The sequence below is a fragment of the Amblyraja radiata genome, chromosome 25, assembly GCF_010909765.2.
Source record: "Amblyraja radiata isolate CabotCenter1 chromosome 25, sAmbRad1.1.pri, whole genome shotgun sequence".
NCBI classification, from domain to species: Eukaryota; Metazoa; Chordata; class Chondrichthyes; order Rajiformes; family Rajidae; genus Amblyraja; species Amblyraja radiata.
This window is the reverse complement of record NC_045980.1, coordinates 35,054,891-35,072,793: the sequence shown is the minus strand read 5'-3', so window position 1 is coordinate 35,072,793 and position 17,903 is coordinate 35,054,891. Positions and strand designations below refer to the sequence as shown.

At 44.5% G+C, this 17,903-nt stretch overlaps 1 protein-coding gene across 3 annotated transcripts in view; it reads left to right on the top strand.

Annotated features, from left to right (window-relative positions):
* gnb1l (G protein subunit beta 1 like) overlaps nucleotides 1-17,497 on the top strand; it is a 29,075-nt gene extending 11,578 nt beyond the window's left edge. For all 3 annotated transcript variants that reach the window (XM_033043834.1, XM_033043835.1, XM_033043836.1), the window contains exons 2-7: nucleotides 1,512-1,642; nucleotides 6,291-6,416; nucleotides 7,779-7,941; nucleotides 10,100-10,198; nucleotides 11,990-12,205; nucleotides 17,112-17,497. In XM_033043834.1, the coding sequence (XP_032899725.1) occupies nucleotides 1,527-1,642; nucleotides 6,291-6,416; nucleotides 7,779-7,941; nucleotides 10,100-10,198; nucleotides 11,990-12,205; nucleotides 17,112-17,378 (987 nt within the window). In that variant the 5' untranslated portion in view covers nucleotides 1,512-1,526 and the 3' untranslated portion in view covers nucleotides 17,379-17,497. The remainder of the gene's footprint in view (nucleotides 1-1,511; nucleotides 1,643-6,290; nucleotides 6,417-7,778; nucleotides 7,942-10,099; nucleotides 10,199-11,989; nucleotides 12,206-17,111) is intronic.
* Nucleotides 17,498-17,903: the final 406 nt, after the last annotated feature.

Below are 17,903 nucleotides of genomic sequence, written 5' to 3'. Positions count from 1 at the left end.
TTTTTCATTCTCGACGTTGCTGACATTACTCATAGAGGCACGTTCGAATAAGGCATCAAAATAGGATCACGAGACTTGTTACTAAAAGGAGGATGTTCTTAATTCCTTGATCCTGGCGGCACGGTGGCGCAGCGGTAGAATCGCTGCCTGGCAGCGCCACGGATCCTGACTACGGGTGGAATTTGTACGTTCTCCCTGTGACCTGCATATGCTTTCTCTGGGACCTCCGGTTTCCTCCCACACTCCAAAGACGTACAATCTTGTAGGTTAATTGGCTTGGTATCATTCTAAATTGTCCCTGGTGTGAGGCTGGGTGAGTGGGCAAATGCATGGCAGATGCAGTTTAATGTGGATAAATGTGAGGTTATCCACTTTGGTGGCAAAAACAAGAAAGTAGATTATTATCTGAACGGTGGCCGATTAGGAAAAGGGGAGATGCAACGAGACCTGGGTGTCATGGTACACCAGTCATTGAAAGTAGGCATGCAGATGCAGCAGGCAGTGAAGAAGGCGAATGGTATGTTAGCATTCATAACAAAAGATTTGAGTATAGGAGCAGGGAAGTTCTACTGCAGTTGTACGGGGTCTTGGTGAGACCACACCTGGAGTATTGCGTACAGTTTTGGTCTCCTAATCTGAGGAAAGACATTCTTGCCATAGAGGGAGTACAGAGAAGGTTCACCAGACTGATTCCTGGGATGTGAGGACTTTCATATGAAGAAAGACTGGATAGACTCGGCTTGTACTCGCTAGAATTTAGAAGATTGAGGGGGGATCTTATAGAAACGTACAAAATTCTTAAGGGGTTGGACAGGCTAGATGCAGGAAGGTTCGTGATGTTGGGGAAGTCCTGAACAAGGGGTCACAGTTTAAGGACAAGGGGGAAATCTTTTAGGACCGAGATGAGAAAAACAATTTTCACACAGAGAGTGGTGAATCTGTGGAACTCTCTGCCATAGAAGGTAGTTGAGGCCACAGTTTATTGGCTATATTTAAGAGGGAGTTAGATGTGGCCCTTGTGGCTAAAGGGATCAGGGGGTATGGAGAGAAGGCAGGTACAGGATACTGAGTTGGATGATCAGCCATGATCATATTGAATGGCGGTGCAGGCTCGAAGGGCCGAATGGCCTAGTCCTGCACCTATTTTCTATGTTTCTAAAGATGTTCTTAATTCCTTTATCCTGGCGGCACGGTGGCGCAGCGGTAGAGTTGCTGCCTTACAGCGCCACAGATCCTGACTAGGGGTGCAATTTGTACGTTCTCCCTGTGACCTGCATATGTTTTCTCTGGGATCTCCGGTTTCCTCCCACACTCCAAAGACGTACAGACTTGTAGATTAATTGGCCTGGTATAATTCTAAATTGTCCCTGGAGTGTGTAGGGTAGTAGGGTAGTGTTAGTGTGCGGAGATGTCTGGTCAGCACAGACTCGGTGGGCCAAAGGGCCTGTTTCCACGTTGTATCTCTAAACTACACCAAAGTAAACTAACTCATTGTGTGATTCTCTCTGCAGGGCAGTGCTGATCCCATGGCCGTGCCACCCCCTGATCCAAAGTTTGTGCTTCGGGGAACGGGAGCTTCAGTGAATACTTTGCATTTCTGCTGCCGGGATCAGGCGGACTGTGACCCTGTACTCTTCTCAGGGTGAGAGACATCTCCTGCACCTTCTGAAGGGCGCGGAGTTTTGTGATGAGACTTAGTGCTAAGGTACCGTGTGGAGGACTAATAAAGTGGAAGGTGTTTAAGGTTAGTTTAGAGATACAGCGCGGACACCTCTGAAACTGTACCTCTACTCAAGGCTGAAAAGCCTTCTACTATATCAGTCCACCGAGCCTGCGTCGACCAGCGATCCCCGTACACTAGGGTTACGGCCCGAAACTTTGCCTATTTCCGTCTCCCTATAGCCCAGGTAGACAAAAGTGCTGGAGAAACTCAGCGGGTGCAGCAGCATCTATGGAGCGAAGGAAATAGGCAACGTTTCGGGACGAAACCCGGAAGGGTTTCGTCCCGAAACGTTGCCTATTTCCAGAAGTGTTTCGTCCCGAAACGTTGCCTATTTCCTTCGCTCCATAGATGCTGCTGCACCCGCTGAGTTTCTCCAGCACTTTTGTGTATCCCCGTACACTAGCACTATCCTACGCACTAATGGGCCTGTCCCACGTGAGCGACTTTTTGGGCGACAACAGGCGACTGCTGAAAAATGTTCAACCATTTTTCGGCAACAGTGGCGACAACCTTTGTTGTTGTTGTAGGTTGTCGTAAATTGTCGTAAATTGTCATCAGGTATCATAGGTGAATTCCATTAAAACTAGACCCTGGCAGTCGCCCAAAGAGTCGCCTGAGTGGGAAATGCCCTTTAGACTCCATACATATTAATAATAGAATGAGCTAGATTTAGTTCTGCCATCCATAGTATTGGCATCGGCAAGCAACATATAGTTTGTTATGCATGATCGAATTACTACAATTAGGAGCTCCTTTAGAAAACAAAATGATTGTATTGAACAGTTGTAATATTTAATGACATTGCAGTTCATAAGGTGAATAATTTTAGGCCAGCATTATATCTCTAATGATGGCCTTGCCCTCTCCTGGCTGAATAGGAAACAGAAAAAGGGTTTCGGCCCGAAACGTTGCCTATTTCCTTCGCTCCTTAGATGCTGCTGCACCCGCTGAGTTTCTCCAGCACCTTTGTCTACCTTCGATTTTCCAGCATCTGCAGTTCCTTCTTAAACACAATAAGTAATGTTTGCATTGCAACCAGTCTGTTTTTTTTTTAATGGTGGTAAAACACTCTGTAACTGTTCGACAAGAGAGTTATGGAAAATAAAATGGAAGGTGCGGTAAGGAACTGCAGATGCTGGTTTACACCGAAGATAGACACAAAATGCTGGAGTAACTCAGCGTCTCTGGAGAGAAGGAATGGTTGACGTTTTGGGTCGAGACCCAGTAGCGCAGTGGGACAGGCAGCATCTCTGGAGAGAAGGAATGGGTGATGTTTCGGGTCGAGACCCTTCTTCAATCTGAAGAAGGGTCTCGACCCGAAACGTCACCCTTTCATTCTCGCCAGAGATGCTGCCTGTCCCGCTGAGTTACTCCATAATATTGAGGGTGGTGAATATAGTCTGAAGAAGGGTCTCGACCCGAAAGGTCACCCTTTCCTTCTCGCCAGAGATGCCGCCTGTCCCGCTGAGTTACTCCATAAAATTGAAGTAAAGCTGTTTGAAAATGAGCGCAGAGCTTTGAATTGAGTCTGTTGTGGGTAGAGAGAGAGTGTGCTGTGTTTCTTGGGTTTTTTGAAAGATTTAATTCTTGGTGGGCTCGGGGTGGAATTAATGCTGCATCTCAGGTTCCCCTTGAGAAAATGGTGGTGACAGATGACTAGAGTATTTAAGTAAAGGCAAGCAGTCAATAGCTCCAGTAGTGGCTTCATAATGAGGAAAAAAGTATGTGAGAACTCAACTAACATGACAACAGCAGGATAATGTCAATATTCTCTGCTGTGTGACAGTGGATTTTGGCTGAAAGAAACATTTTTACTTGTCACAGCAAGTACGAATTTCATTGTCCCGTTATCGGTACTTATGACAATGAACCACTATTGGCTTTTGAAAATAACCCCTTGCAAAGTAATCAGATTTAATTTTATTTTAGTTACTTCATAGATACAGCGCGGTAACCACCGAGTCTGTGCCAACCACCGATCACCCCGTACACTAGCACTATTAAACACACCACGGACTATTTACAATTTTTACCAAACCAAATGACCTACAAAACCTGTATGTCATTTTTGGTTTGGTTTAGTTTGGGGATACAGCACGGAAACAGGCCCTTCGGCCCACTGAGTCCGCGCCGACCAGCGATCCCCGCACACTAACACTATCCTACACACACTAGGGACAATTTACACATACACCAAGCCAATTAACCCACAAACCTACATGTCTTTGAGTGTGGGAGAAAACCGGAGCACCCGGAGAAAACCAACGTGGTTACAGGGAGAACGTACACACTCTGTACAGACAGTACCCGTAGTCAGGATCGAACCCGGGTCTCCGGCGCTGTGAGGCAGCAACTCTACCCCTGCGACACCCTGCTGCCCTTCATGTTACATCGTGCCACGTTGTAATATCTAGTTTCAATGACTTCTGCTGCATGTTGAAACTGAGTACATTGTGCATTTAAATGTCTTTGTTAGGACGACGTGTACAGCAATACTCCTTCTCTCAGGTGGTCTACCGCATATTATGCCTGAATATAGTTTTATGGAACAATAAATGTGTAAATCACGATGAATTGTAATTAATAATAAAAATAAATCTAAGATTGATAGCTATAAACCTAAATTCTTTAGGTCCGATGAGGCAAACTTGAAATGAAAACAGAATATATCTGGAATTGATTGCCTGTCGATATCAAGACTAAATACTGGTCTTGAAATGATCCTGAGGGAATAATTCAAATGGACTAGTTTCCTCCTCAACACCAAGCAGTCATGAACTTGCTAGCTAATTATACATCTGACTTGCTGCCCCACCTTACCAACTGCTGGAAGCGATGAACTGATAGCTCTTGAGCTTTTGTGTAAAGGGGCCCAAGAAATTAGCCCTTGTGATCTTTTTGATGCAAGCCAATAACTAAGCATACTTGGTGTGAAACAAGCTAAATTATAATTACCACTGCTTAGCATTCAGTTTAATGTAATAGTTAGCCTGATAGAACTCTTGTTAGGATTAACCAGCGCTAGGCCTCAGATTATTTCAATGCTGCAACACAACCTCATTCATATGTTGAAACCAGAGAACAGGTAGTTTGGAGTTTTATAAATAAATTAATTACAATCTTTTCGAAGGAAGGGGTGAACATGGTCAGGATCCTTCTTGACTTTGGTAATGATGATTCAAAAATAAAATATATATATGCAACCTGTTTTATTTCTCTTGTCAAATATCCCTGAAAATTGCTCCTTTGCTTCTTAAATTCTCCACAAAGTGTACGCAAGACTAAAATAGTGCCCAGAATATTAAGTTGTAACTTAATTTGGGATCAATTTTAGATAGAAATGCTGGAGAAACTCAGCGGGTGAGGCAGCATCTATGGAGCGAAGGAATAGGTGACGTTTTGGGTCAAGACCCTTCTTCAGACTCATGTGGAGGTGGGGGGGGGGGGGGGAAGAAGAAAGGAAGAGGCGGAGGCAGTGGGAGAGCTGGGAAGGGGAGGGGAAGGAGGGAGAAAGCAAGGACTACCTGAAATTGGAAAAGTCAATGTTCATACCGCTGGGGTGTAAACTACCCAAGCGAAATATGAGGTGCTACTCCTCCAATTTTCGGTGAGACACTCTGGCCTTGGAGGAGGCCCAGGACAATTGTATGTACTTTGTTTATAGATTTGTATTAAATACCTAAGATTAATTTTCTGACCTACTATCGACCTCATTTGGGGACCTTTGAACTCTTTAATCGGAACTTACTCAACTTTTTCTTGCACTAAAGTTTATTTCCGTTATCCTGTATCTGTATATTTTGGACGGCTTGATTGTAATCATGTCCATATCTCTTGCTGCAGAGCGTGCAAACATAAAGCTTTTCACTGAACCTCGGTACATGTGTCGATAATAAACTAAACCAGAATAAAAGGACGTGCCTTTAGAAAGAAGATGAGGAAAAAATTCTCTCGTCAGAGGCCGGTGAATCCATGGAATTCATTGCCACAGACGGCTGTGGAGTCCAAGTCAATGGGTATTTTTAAGGCAGAGATTGACAGATTCTTGATTAGTACGGAGTAAGCCATTTAGAACGTAGACGAGGAAACACTTTTTCTCACAGAGAGTGGTGAGTCTGTGGAATTCTCTGCCTCAGAGGGTGGTGGAGGCAGGTTCTCTGGATGGTTTCAAGAGAGAGCTAAATAGGGCTCTTAAAAATAGCGGAGTCAGGGGATATGGGGAGAAGGCAGGAACGGGGTACTGATTGGGGATGATCAGCCATGATCACGTTGAATGGTGGTGCTGGCTCAAAGGGCCAAATGGCCTACTCCTGCACCTATTGTCTATTGTCTATTGTCTATTGTCTATTGTACGGGTGTCAGGGGTTATGGGGAGAAGGTAGGAGAATGGCGTTCAGAGGGAAAGATAGATCAGACATGATTGAATGATGGAGTAGACTTGATGGGTCGAATGGCCTAATTCTGCTCCTAGAACCTATGATCATAAACTAAAACCTTGAATTTATACCCACCAAATATGATGTACAGTCTTACATTGAAAATATGTTTACATTTTTGTCATTAACAGCTCAGCTAATGGACTGATACACATTTGGAACTTGAAGACACGCAGGGCAGATACAGTTCTGGAAAGTCACGACAGTAAATCCATTTTATGGGTACAGACATTGCAACAGAGAGACGCTCTCATCAGGTTAGTAACCCTCAGAATTAAATCCCTCACTTGGATTTGGGTTTGGGTTTGGGTCTGGTGTAGGTTTTGTAATCTAAATGGTCAGCTCGACATAGATTACAAAACCTACACCAAACCCAAACCAATTAGGGGCAGACGAGGGCATTCGATCCAATTTGTGATTCCAGATACCAAGACAGATGTGTACAGCAATTCGTTCTTCCCCCGCACAATTAAAGCATGGAATAATCTTCACCCTGCTATAGTTACCCAACCAGATGCAACTAAATTTAAGGTAGCTCTTTCTTCCCAAAAACCCTTTCTGTCTTAAGTCCTCCCTCCACCACCTCCAGTTTAAATTCCATTTGGAATATATTGGAGGACCAAGAAACCAAGAAATCAAGAAGAGAGATGGTGCCTTGCTCCTGCTGATAGATGTTGTGTTGGTTTGCCAGATTATATGACAATGAAAAACCTGAATTTAAACCAAACGGGTCAGGCAGCATCTCTGGAGACAAGGAATCGGTGACGTTTTGGGTCGAAACCCTTCTTCAGACCTTCCGACCCAAAACGTCACCGATTCCTTTTCTCCAGAGATGCTGCCTGACCCGCTGAGTTATTCCAGCATTTTGTGCCTATCTTCGGTGGAAACAGTTCCTTGCTACACACTGAACCTACGATACCATACGATAGAACTTTATTGATCCCAGGAGGGAAATTAATCTGCCAACAGTCATAAAACACAAGGTACATGAAACATGAAATAAAAGTGACTACTAAACCTAATGTTTAAGAAAGAACTGCAGATGCTGGAAAAATCGAAGGTAGACAAAAATGCTGGAGGAACTCAGCGGGTGAGGCAGCATCTATGGAGAGAAGGAATGGGTGACGTTTCGGGTCGAGACCCTTCTTCAGACTAATGTCGGTGGGGGGGGAGGGGCTGGAAAACGAAAGGAAGAGGCGGAGACAGTGGGCTGTGGGGAGAGCTGGGAAGGGGGGGGGAAGGAGGGAGAAAGCAGGGACTACCTGAAATTGGAGAAGTCGATGTTCATACCCGCTGGGGTGTGAACCACCCAAGTGAAATATGAGGTGCTGCTCCTCCAATTTGTGCTGGGCCTCACTCTGGCCATCGGGGAGGCCCAGGACAGAAAGGTCAGATTTGGAATGGGAGGGGGAGTTGAAGTGCTGAGCCACAGGGAGATCAGGTTGGTTATTGCGAATCGAGCGGAGGTGTTGGGCAAAGCGATCTCCAAGCCTGCGCTTGGTCTCACCGATGTAGAGCAGTTGACACCTGGAACAGCGGATGCAGTAGATGAGGTTGGAGGAGGTGCAGATGAAACTCTGCCTCACATTAAACCTAATGTGTTCCATATTTCCATACAGTCAAGGTCGTGACTCGTTTGTCTGCACTTGGGATCTAGCAGAAGGACGTACAGCGGTATTGGATCGTATACCTTTGGACAGCTATGGGTTCTGCCAGTGTTCACTACTGGATAAAGGTGTTGGCAGCTACCTTTTAGCCTTGCCAGGCGGGGATCTATCAGAGGTAACCATATATCTGGCGATCCTATTATACAGCCCTACCTGTGCTTAAGTTCCATTCAGGTAAACTCTCCTGAAAAGTCTAATTCAACACAGCACGGTGGCGCAGAGTTGCTGCCTTACAGCGCTTGCAGCGCCGGAGACCCGGGTTCGAACCCGACTACGGGCGCTGTCTGTACGGAGTTTGTACCTTCTCCCCGTGACCCGCGTGGGTTTTCTCCGAGATCTTCGGTTTCCTCCCACTCTCCAAAGACGTGCAGGTTTGAGGGTTAATTGGCTTGGTGTCAATGTAAATTGTCCCTAGTGTTTGTAGGATAGTGTTAATGTGCAGGGATCGCTGATCAGTGCAGACTCGGTGGACAGAAGGGCCTGTTTCCGATCTGTATCTCTAAAGAAGCCACTAATCGCTATGTCTATCATTGTCTCAACTCCTTTGCCAGCTTCCCAGGATGTACCTTTGTGGATTTGTCATTGGACCGATAATCCAGATCCCTGGATTCATATCCTGAAAGCACAACAAATCCATTGTAACAAATGGGGAGATTTGATTTTGGTAAATCAAATTTAGAGTTAAGAACTGGTGAGAAGGAACTGCAGATGCTGGTTTACACCAAAGACAGACACAAAATGCTGGAGTAACTCAGCCGGTCAGGCAGCATCGCTGGATGAAAAGGACTTGGGTGACGTTTCGGGTCGAGACCTTTCTTCAGACTGAGGGGGTAGAGGGCTACTCGAGGCCTGAAAATGTGCAGGACAAATCTGAATCCTGAAACAGGCCCTTTGGCCCAGCGAGTCCAGGCTGAGCAGGGCTCACCCCGTACACGAGCACTGGCACTATCCTACACACACACACTAGGGACAATATACAATCTTTACCGAAGCCAATGAACCTACAAACCTGTATGTTTTTTGGAGTGCGGGAGGAAACCGGAGCACACGGAGAAAACCCACGCAGGTCCCGGGGAGAACGTACAAACTCCATGCAGACAGTAACTCGTTAAGATCGAACCTGGGTCTCTGGCGCTGTGAGGTAGTGTGCATTGTGTGCTCTACAACTGCAGAGAGCACTTGCATCGTTAGATTATACTTGACATTTTAAAGGGAAAATAATCAGACAGTGATCAATTGCTGTGGACAAATGGTAGCATTGTTTGTTGTGTTGGATTGCCAAAATAGTAGCGTTTCATTTATGATTACAACATTTTTCCATGTGTTACACCTCGAATAAACCTTCCTGATTTGCACGTATACGTGAATGCCAAATATTAAATCCATCATTTTTGACAAATAGTGTTCCGGGCCGACCTCTATACTTTTAAGAATTATAATTGTGCCCATTTGAAGCTTTGGAACTTTGCACTGCTATAAAGTAATTTGTTTATATTCAGATAACAATGAAGCTATTGAACGAGACACAACGATGTGAATGGAGTATTTTGATTAATCATAGTCATAGAGCCATCCAGCATGGAAACAGGCCCTTCGGCCCAACTTGCCCCTGCTGACCAAGATGCCCATGTTTGCCGCAACTTCTTCTAAATCTTTCCTATCCATACACCTGTCCAAGAATATTTTAAATGTTTTAGTACCTATCTCAACTATCTCCTCTGGCAGCTCGTTCAATAAATCCACCACCCGCTTAGTGAAAAGGTTGCCCTCTGGTTCCTATGAAATCTTTCCCCTCTCAACATAACCCCATGTCCTAGTCATACAGCACGTAATCAGGCCCAACTTGCCCTTGCCGACCAAGATGCCCATTCTACACTAGTCCCACCTGCCCACGTTTGGCCCATATCCCGCTAAACCATTCTATCCATGTACCTGTCCACAGGTGTTTTGAATGTTATCATAGTCCCTGCCTCGACCACCTCCACTGGCAGCTTGTTCCATATACCCACCACTGTGAGTGAAAAAGTTCCTATTGAATCACCTTAAGCCTATGTCCTCTGGTTCTCGATTCCCCTTGCACTGGACAAAAGACTGCATTCACCCCGCGCGGCACAAAGCGACAATGCAGATTTACTTTAGGCCCAGAAAATATGAAACAGCTTTGTGCAATTATTGTCATTGTTGTCTTGTTGCTAGGTTGTGGAACTGTTCATCTCTCTCTTGTCGGACTTGTCGGTACAGTATAGAATCAATGGTCTTTATTTATTTCATAGGTGAAGATTATAGATCTTCCCAGCAAGGCGCCAGTCTGGATCTTAAAGCCGCCAGTCGATGCTAAATTGGGCATGCCCATGTGTCTGAAAATTTGGCAGGTAACGCACACCTAATGTGCTTCAGATATCTGCGGACTGACTCACTGTTGCCTTCAGCTCGTGATTCATATTTTTGTTTTCTCTTCAGCCCGCCTCCGGTTCATGCAGTAAACTATAATTTTTTTTCTGAGCACAGATGCACTCATCATTGCCGACAGTTGAACAGCAAACGCTGTTTACTTCGTGCCAGCACGTGGGTGGGGGCTGAGTAGTTGGCACTTTATCAACGTCGCAAACAGGAAATAATAATATTGACTTTAGACTACTTTGTGATGAGCAAGACACATCTTCAAAAAGACGTTTTAATTACAAAGCTACTGCTGAAACGCCTTCATCTATAATTATTTTATATTTCAGTCAGATCTCGAACAATGACTGCGAGTCTAGTTCTCCACAGATAGCCGGCTGATTGTGTAATAGTATGTGTGGGGGTGACATCATGGGGGCCAAGTAAATATATTTATTTCTAAAGTTACTCATCTTAACTTGGGACTTTGTGGGCAATATACATAGTAATTGGATTTTAACAGGGAAAAAAATCACCTGTTGGCAGATCTGGGAACGCTGGCAACAGCTTCCTTCTTGATATACTGTATCTCCCAGTTTTAATTTCGATGAAATCTCTCTCAAGATTGTTAGACATCTCATTTAGATTTTCTATCCAGGCATTGTCCTGTGGGATTTGAGGCAGTATTGCTGACAGTCCTTATGTAGCCTTTGACATTTTCCATCCATCGCAACTGCTTTCTGTATCTTTTAGACAGTTCTTAATGCCCCACGCCTTTGTCCTGATGTGACCTTTACGAACATTTTGTCGTTCAAAAAAATCTGCATTTATTAAGCAACTTATTTTAACTTGTTTATTTTTGTTTAAAATGTTGACAAATTTGGCAGGGGTGGTGGGGGGGGGGGGGGGGGGGGGGGACCTTGCTAGTTTTTATTATGTTTTAGTCTTAGAGATACAGCGCAGAAACAGGCCCTTCAGTCCACACTGCCAAGCGATCCCCTCATGTTAACGCTATCCAACACACCTTAGGGACAATTTAGATTTATACCAAGCCAATGAACCTAAAAAACCTGCACGCCTTTGGAGTGTGGGAGGAAACCGAAGATCTCTGAGAAAACCCACGCAGGGGGGACGTAGAAACTCTGTACAGACAGCGGCCGTAGCAGGGAACCTGGGCCGCAGGCATTGTAAGCGCTGTAAGCAACAATTGTTTGCCTCCCAGTCTTTTTAATAATTGCCATTTCTATAGAATCCATTATATAATCATGCACAATGTTTACTTTTGTCTAAAATTTGGACATGCTTGGGGTGGGGGGGGGGGACGGTTTTTAACCTTTTTAATAATTGTTTTATAGAATCCATTGTATAATAATCCACAATGTACTACAATTTATTAATAAGGATAAATTACGGAAGTGCAGTGGTCGCATTGCTGCCTTATACGGCCAGAGACCTGGGTTCGATCCTGACCACGGGTGCTGTCTGTACGGAGTTTGCACGTTGCCACCATGACCTGCGTGGGTTTTCTCCAGGTGTTCCGGTTTCCTCCCACACTCCAAAGATGTAGGTTTGTAGGTTAAATGGCTTGGTAAAAATTGTAAATTGTCCCCAGTGTGTGTAGGGTAGTGTTAGTGTGCGGGGATCGCTGGTCGGCACGGTCTCGGTGGGCCGAAGGGCCTGTTTCCGCGCTGTGCCTCTCGACTAAACATGTTTAACTTGCAGCATTCTGAATTTTTCCCAAAAGCAAATGAGTCACGCTGCATCTCACCTCCTTATCTGCCTAGCCTACGTCCTCCTCTCGGCCTTTGATATTGATTGGATACGAGGATGGATCGGTGACCCTCTGGGACGTATCGGAAAGGAAAATGTTGAGTCGTCTCACCTGCCACAAAGAGCCAATCATGTGTCTTGACTTTGACCCGGAGAAGGTCAAGGGTATCTCTGGCTCGTCAGAAAATGCTCTCGGCTCCTGGGGGCTTGACACGCAACAGAACCTTAAGGTCAGCAACGATGACCTGTATGCCATTTATTCAGCGCTGCACCAACAGTCTGATATGCTGAAAAAATATTTAGTCATGAAGCGGTGTAGTTACAGAGCCCAGGCTAATTAATCATATGCCTTTTGCAATAGCCCTAGCCAGAGCACGTTGTTTTGATTGTGTGGGAAGGAACTGCAGATGCTGGTATTTATACTGAAGATAGGCACAAAGTGCTGGAGTAACTCAGCGGGTCAGGCAACATCTCTGGAGAAAAAGGGTAGTCGACATAGAAAGATAGTAAATAGGTGCAGGAGGAGGCCATTTGGCCCTTTCGAGCCAGCACCGCCATTCATTGTGATCATGGCTGATCGTCCCCTATCAATAACCCGTGCCTGCCTTCTCCCCATATCCCTTGACTCCACTAGCCCCTAGAGCTCTATCTAACTCTCTTAAATCCATCCAGTGACTTGGCCTCCACTGCCCTCTGTGGCAGGGAATTCCATAAATTCACAACTCTCTGGGTGAAAAAGTTTTTTCTCACCTCAGTCTTAAATGACCTCCCCTTTATTCTGAGACTGTGTGGCCCCTGGTTCTGGACTCGCCCAACATTGGGAACATTTTTCCTGCATCTAGCCTTTTCGGGTCGAGACCCTTTTTCAATCTCAGACTCACTGGAAATAAAGGATGGGTGATGTTTCGGGTAGGGACCCTTCTTCAGACTGCCTACTGTCTGTAGAAAGGTCCCGACCCGAATCGTCTCCCCTCCTTTCTCTCCAGAGATGATGCCTAACCCGCTGAGTTACTCCGGCATTCTGTGTCTATGTTGTATCAATTGTCTGTCTTGCTAAAATTACTAACATTTTAAGTTTAAGTGTAGATTTATTATAGTTCCATGTACCAAGGTACAGTGAGAAGCTTTGTTCCGCACGCTATCCAAACAGATCAGATGTACCATACACCGATACAATCACTTCAAACGCAAGTACCATAGATAGAGCAAAAGTTAAAAAAACACTGAACTGCAGTTGCTGGTTAATATTCAAGGGGACTCCAAGTGCTGGAGTAACTCAGTAAGTCAGGCAGCATCTCTGGAGACGTTCACATGTTATAGGAGCAGCATTAGGCCATTCGGCCCATCAAGTCTACTCTGCCATTCATCATGGCTGATCTCTCTTTCCCGTTCAACCCCACTCCCCTGCCTTCTCCCCATAACCCCTGGCACACATTCTAATCAAGAACATAGATCGGTGATGTTTTGGGTCGGGACCCATTAGACTGATTCTAGGCAGGGGGGAGGGGAGACGGGTAGTTAGGGGAAAAGAAGAGTAAGCTGGAAAATGGGAGAGGCAGGACAAATTGATATGTTCTATGCCTACAAGCTCAGTAGAGCTGATTTTCTTATTACAGTGACTTATTGAACCGGTTTGTCGTAATAGTTCATAGAAAAGCTAAATCAAGATGAGTGAATATTGATTTCTCTAAATTCAAGTAACCCTTGCTTTCCCTCTCTCTCCGTCCCTCCCCCAACCCTAGTTCTCCGACTAGTTCCACTGTCCTCCTGATTAAATGTTACTGATTGTGTGTTGCATTGTCACCTTCCCCTCAGCTAACAACGAACCGTTCTACATTTTAGTTTTCCTTATCATCTCGTATGCTTTTTCCTGTCATTTTCACACCTTACCCATCCATACCTCTAAACTCCCTCTCCCCTGACTCTCAGTCTCGACCCGAAATGTCACCCATTCCTTCTCTCCAGAGATGCTGCCTGACCCGCTGAGTTAAATGCCTGAACCACTTAGGCTATTTTTTAGGCGACTGACTAGGCTGTTGCCACATGGTTGTCGGGGTGTCGTCGTGAGTTGTCTCCTCAGTCGCCCAAAGAGTCGTAGCATCTTTCTGGTCGCTTGTGGATTATCAACATGTTGATACATTTTCAGAGACAGTCGGCAACAGTGGGTTTGACGCCAATGAGCGTAGCTTGACTTCTCCTGACGTAGGTGCTGTCGTAGTTGTCACCAGGTGACGTAGGTTGTCGCCCGTGCCGACTTCTGTTTTTTTCTGTTGTTAAAGTAATGATTCTATTTCAAACTTTATGTCGAAGGAGGGGGTCCAGTCGCCGTTTTTTCGGCGACCTGCTACGACTATGACAGTCGCCTAAAGATAGCCTAAGTTGGACAGGCCCTTTACTACGGCTTTTCGTGACTGAGGAGTGGCTCCTGAGTATGAGAGGTGACATTTTCGATCTTGCCGATATTCAGCTGTCCATTCTATTTAGTATACTATAACCATATATAACCATATAACAATTACAGCACGGAAACAGGCCAACTCGGCCCTTCTAGTCCGTGCCGAACACCTATTCTACCCTAGTCCCATCTACCTGCACTCAGACCATAACCCTCCTGGAACATATACTGACCTATTAACAAAGCAAATAGTGGAGCACAATGAAAGGGATATCACGTTTCTGTGACATCGTTCATCACAGTGGAAGCCAATTGCTGCATTATGCTCAGGTGCCTGCAGTTCAAAATCAGATCTCTGAGTTTTAATGTTACATTTTCTGAGATATGACATTTTCATCATGTTGCAACTTGTTCCAGTTCTCCAAAGTAAATGTGCTCCAACTTAAGTTGTTATTGTCTGTTCACTCTGCTGCGGTGTGGACTAGGTCTAAAATTGGAACAATTGCATAAAGATTATTACTACTGAAATCCTGAAACAAAATCTTGCAGTTGCTAACTTTGTAGTTATTAATATCCTGCGTGTCAAATTCTGGAAAAGGACTATAATTAAGATTCAAAACCTTGCGTGAAAGGAAGGCAAGAGTCAAAAGTGTTTCATTCTCATATGTACCGACAAGGGAAAGATGAGATTCCTACTTGCAGCAGTTAGAGTTGGCTCGTAAACAAGCTGAAATGAAATAGAGGGTAAAACTACGCCAGTCTGATAAAAAAAAAAAAAGCTAGTAGCTTCCTCAGACAAAACAGCCAACATCATCCAAGACTTGTCCCACCCTTCTGCTCCCTGCTACCTGAAGCTTGAAGGCGCGCACCACCAGACTCAGGAACAGCTTCTTCCCCTCTGTTATCAGGCTTCTGAACGGTCCTTCCATATGCTAGGGCACTGTCCGATTCACCTCTACCCCATTGCGGACATTGGACTTTGTCTGTGGAACTGATGCGCTACAATGCAATTGAGTATAGAAGTTGGGATGTAATGTTAAAATTGTACAAGGCATTGGTGAGGCCAATTCTGGAGTATGGTGTACAATTTTGGTCGCCTAATTATAGGAAGGATGTCAACAAAATAGAGAGAGTACAGAGGAGATTTACTAGAATGTTGCCTGGGTTTCAGCAACTAAGTTACAGAGAAAGGTTGAACAAGTTAGGGCTTTATTCTTTGGAGCGCAGAAGGTTAAGGGGGGACTTGATAGAGGTCTTTAAAATGATGAGAGGGATAGACAGAGTTGACGTGGATAAGCTTTTCCCACTGAGAGTAGGGAAGATTCAAACAAGGGGACATGACTTGAGAATTAAGGGACAGAAGTTTAGGGGTAACATGAGGGGGAACTTCTTTACTCAGAGAGTGGTGGCTGTGTGGAATGAGCTTCCAGTGAAGGTGGTGGAGGCAGGTTCGTTTTTATCATTTAAAAATAAATTGGATAGTTATATGGACGGGAAAGGAATGGAGGGTTATGGTCTGAGCGCAGGTATATGGGACTAGGGGAGAATACGTGTTCGGCACGGACTAGAAGGGTCGAGATGGCCTGTTTCCGTGCTGTAATTGTTATATGGTTATATGGTTAATGCTGAGAATTATATTCTGTACTCTGTATCTTCCCCTTTGCTCTACCTATTGTACTTGATTTTGACTTGATGGTCTTCATAAGCTAGGACACTGTCTGATTCGTCTCTACACCATGCTACAAGCTAGGGCAATGTGTGATTAGCCTCTGAGTTTGGCATGATTGTATTCATCTATGTTATATCTGAAGATGGACACAAAAAGCTGGAGTAACTCAGCGGGACAGGCAGCATCTCCGGAGAGAGGGAATGGGTGCTGTTTCGGGTAGAGACCCTTCTTCAGACCCGAAGAAGGGTCTCGACTTGAAACGTCATCCATTCCTTCTCTCCGGAGATGCTGCCTGTCCCGCTGAGTTACTCCAGCTTTTTGTATGTCCATCTTCGGTTTTAAACCAGCATCTGCAGTTCCTTTCCACACATATCCGGACCGCTAGGCTGTAGGGGGATGCATTTTTGCATTTTTTAATTTTAAATTGTTAATTATTTGTCATTTTAAGTATTTATTGCTCTCAGGTAGTGTCCACATTGCTTTTTATTTATTTTCTGTCTGCGTTCGTTTTGAATGTGTGGGTTTGTTGGTTGTGGGCTTCTGGACATCTGAATTTCTCTGAGGGGATCAATAAAGTATTTATTATTATTATTATTATTATTATTATTATTATTATTATTATTATTATTATTATTATTATTATTATTATTATTATTATTATTATTATTATTATTATTATTATTATTTGGTATATCTGATAAACAAATAAATTCAATTCAATTCAATTCAAATTCAATTCAATTCAAATTCAAATCAATTCAATTCAAATTCAATTCAATTCAATTCAAATTCAATTCAAATTCAAATTCAATTCAATTCAATTCAATTCAAATTCAATTCAATTCAATTCAATTCAATTCAATTCAATTCAATTCAATTCAAATTCAATTCAATTCAATTCATTTCAATTTCAATTTCAATTTCAATTTCAATTTCAATTCAAATTCAATTCAATTTAATTCAATTATATGGTATATCTGATAGGTTTGACCAAGCGGTTCAGTGTACCTCGGTATGGGTGGCAGCGATAAACCAAAACCCAAACCTAATCATCTCCAACCTTATTCCTCAGCTGCAGAATACGGTGGAGTTAGTAAATGGTGGGATTGCCCACGTCTGCCTCCGTCAAGACAAGAAGATAGTGGCCACGGCGGGCTGGGACCATCGTGTCCGTGTGTTCGGCTGGAGGAAGCTGAAGCCCCTGGCGGTCCTGCGTTACCACACGGCAAGCATCCACTGCGTGGCCTTCTCCGATCAAGGTGCCCCGAGCGAGAGACTTATGGCCGCAGGATCGAAAGACCAGCGCGTAAGCCTGTGGTCCCTTTACAACGAATCATGACGGAGCCGATATCGTACAGAGGCACATCGTATTACGCTGACGTCTGTGAGCACTGTAGTTTGACGGCCTCGGGCCCAATTTGAACCGTGATTCTATTACAATAGTATTTCAATTTGAAACGTTTCCCACTGAATGCATATTTAAAGGAAGATGAACATGGATAGTGTTTTAAGAAGGAACTGCAGATGCTGGAAAATCGAAGGTAGACAAAAGTGCTGGAGAAACTCAGCGGGTGCAGCAGTATCTATGGAGCGAAGGAAATAGGCAACGTTTCGGCCCGAAACGTTGCCTATTTCCTTCACTCCATAGATACTGCTGCACCCGCTGAGTTTCCCCAGCATTTCATGAGTTTGTCTACCTAAGAACATATATAGGACAGGTTTGGCGGGATATGGACCAAGCGCGGACAGGTGGGACTAATGTAGTTGGGACATTTGGCCGGTGTGGGCAAGTTGGGCCGAAGGGCCTGTTTCCACACTGTATCACTCTGTGACTCTAAGAGAGAAACCGCATTCATAAAACAGT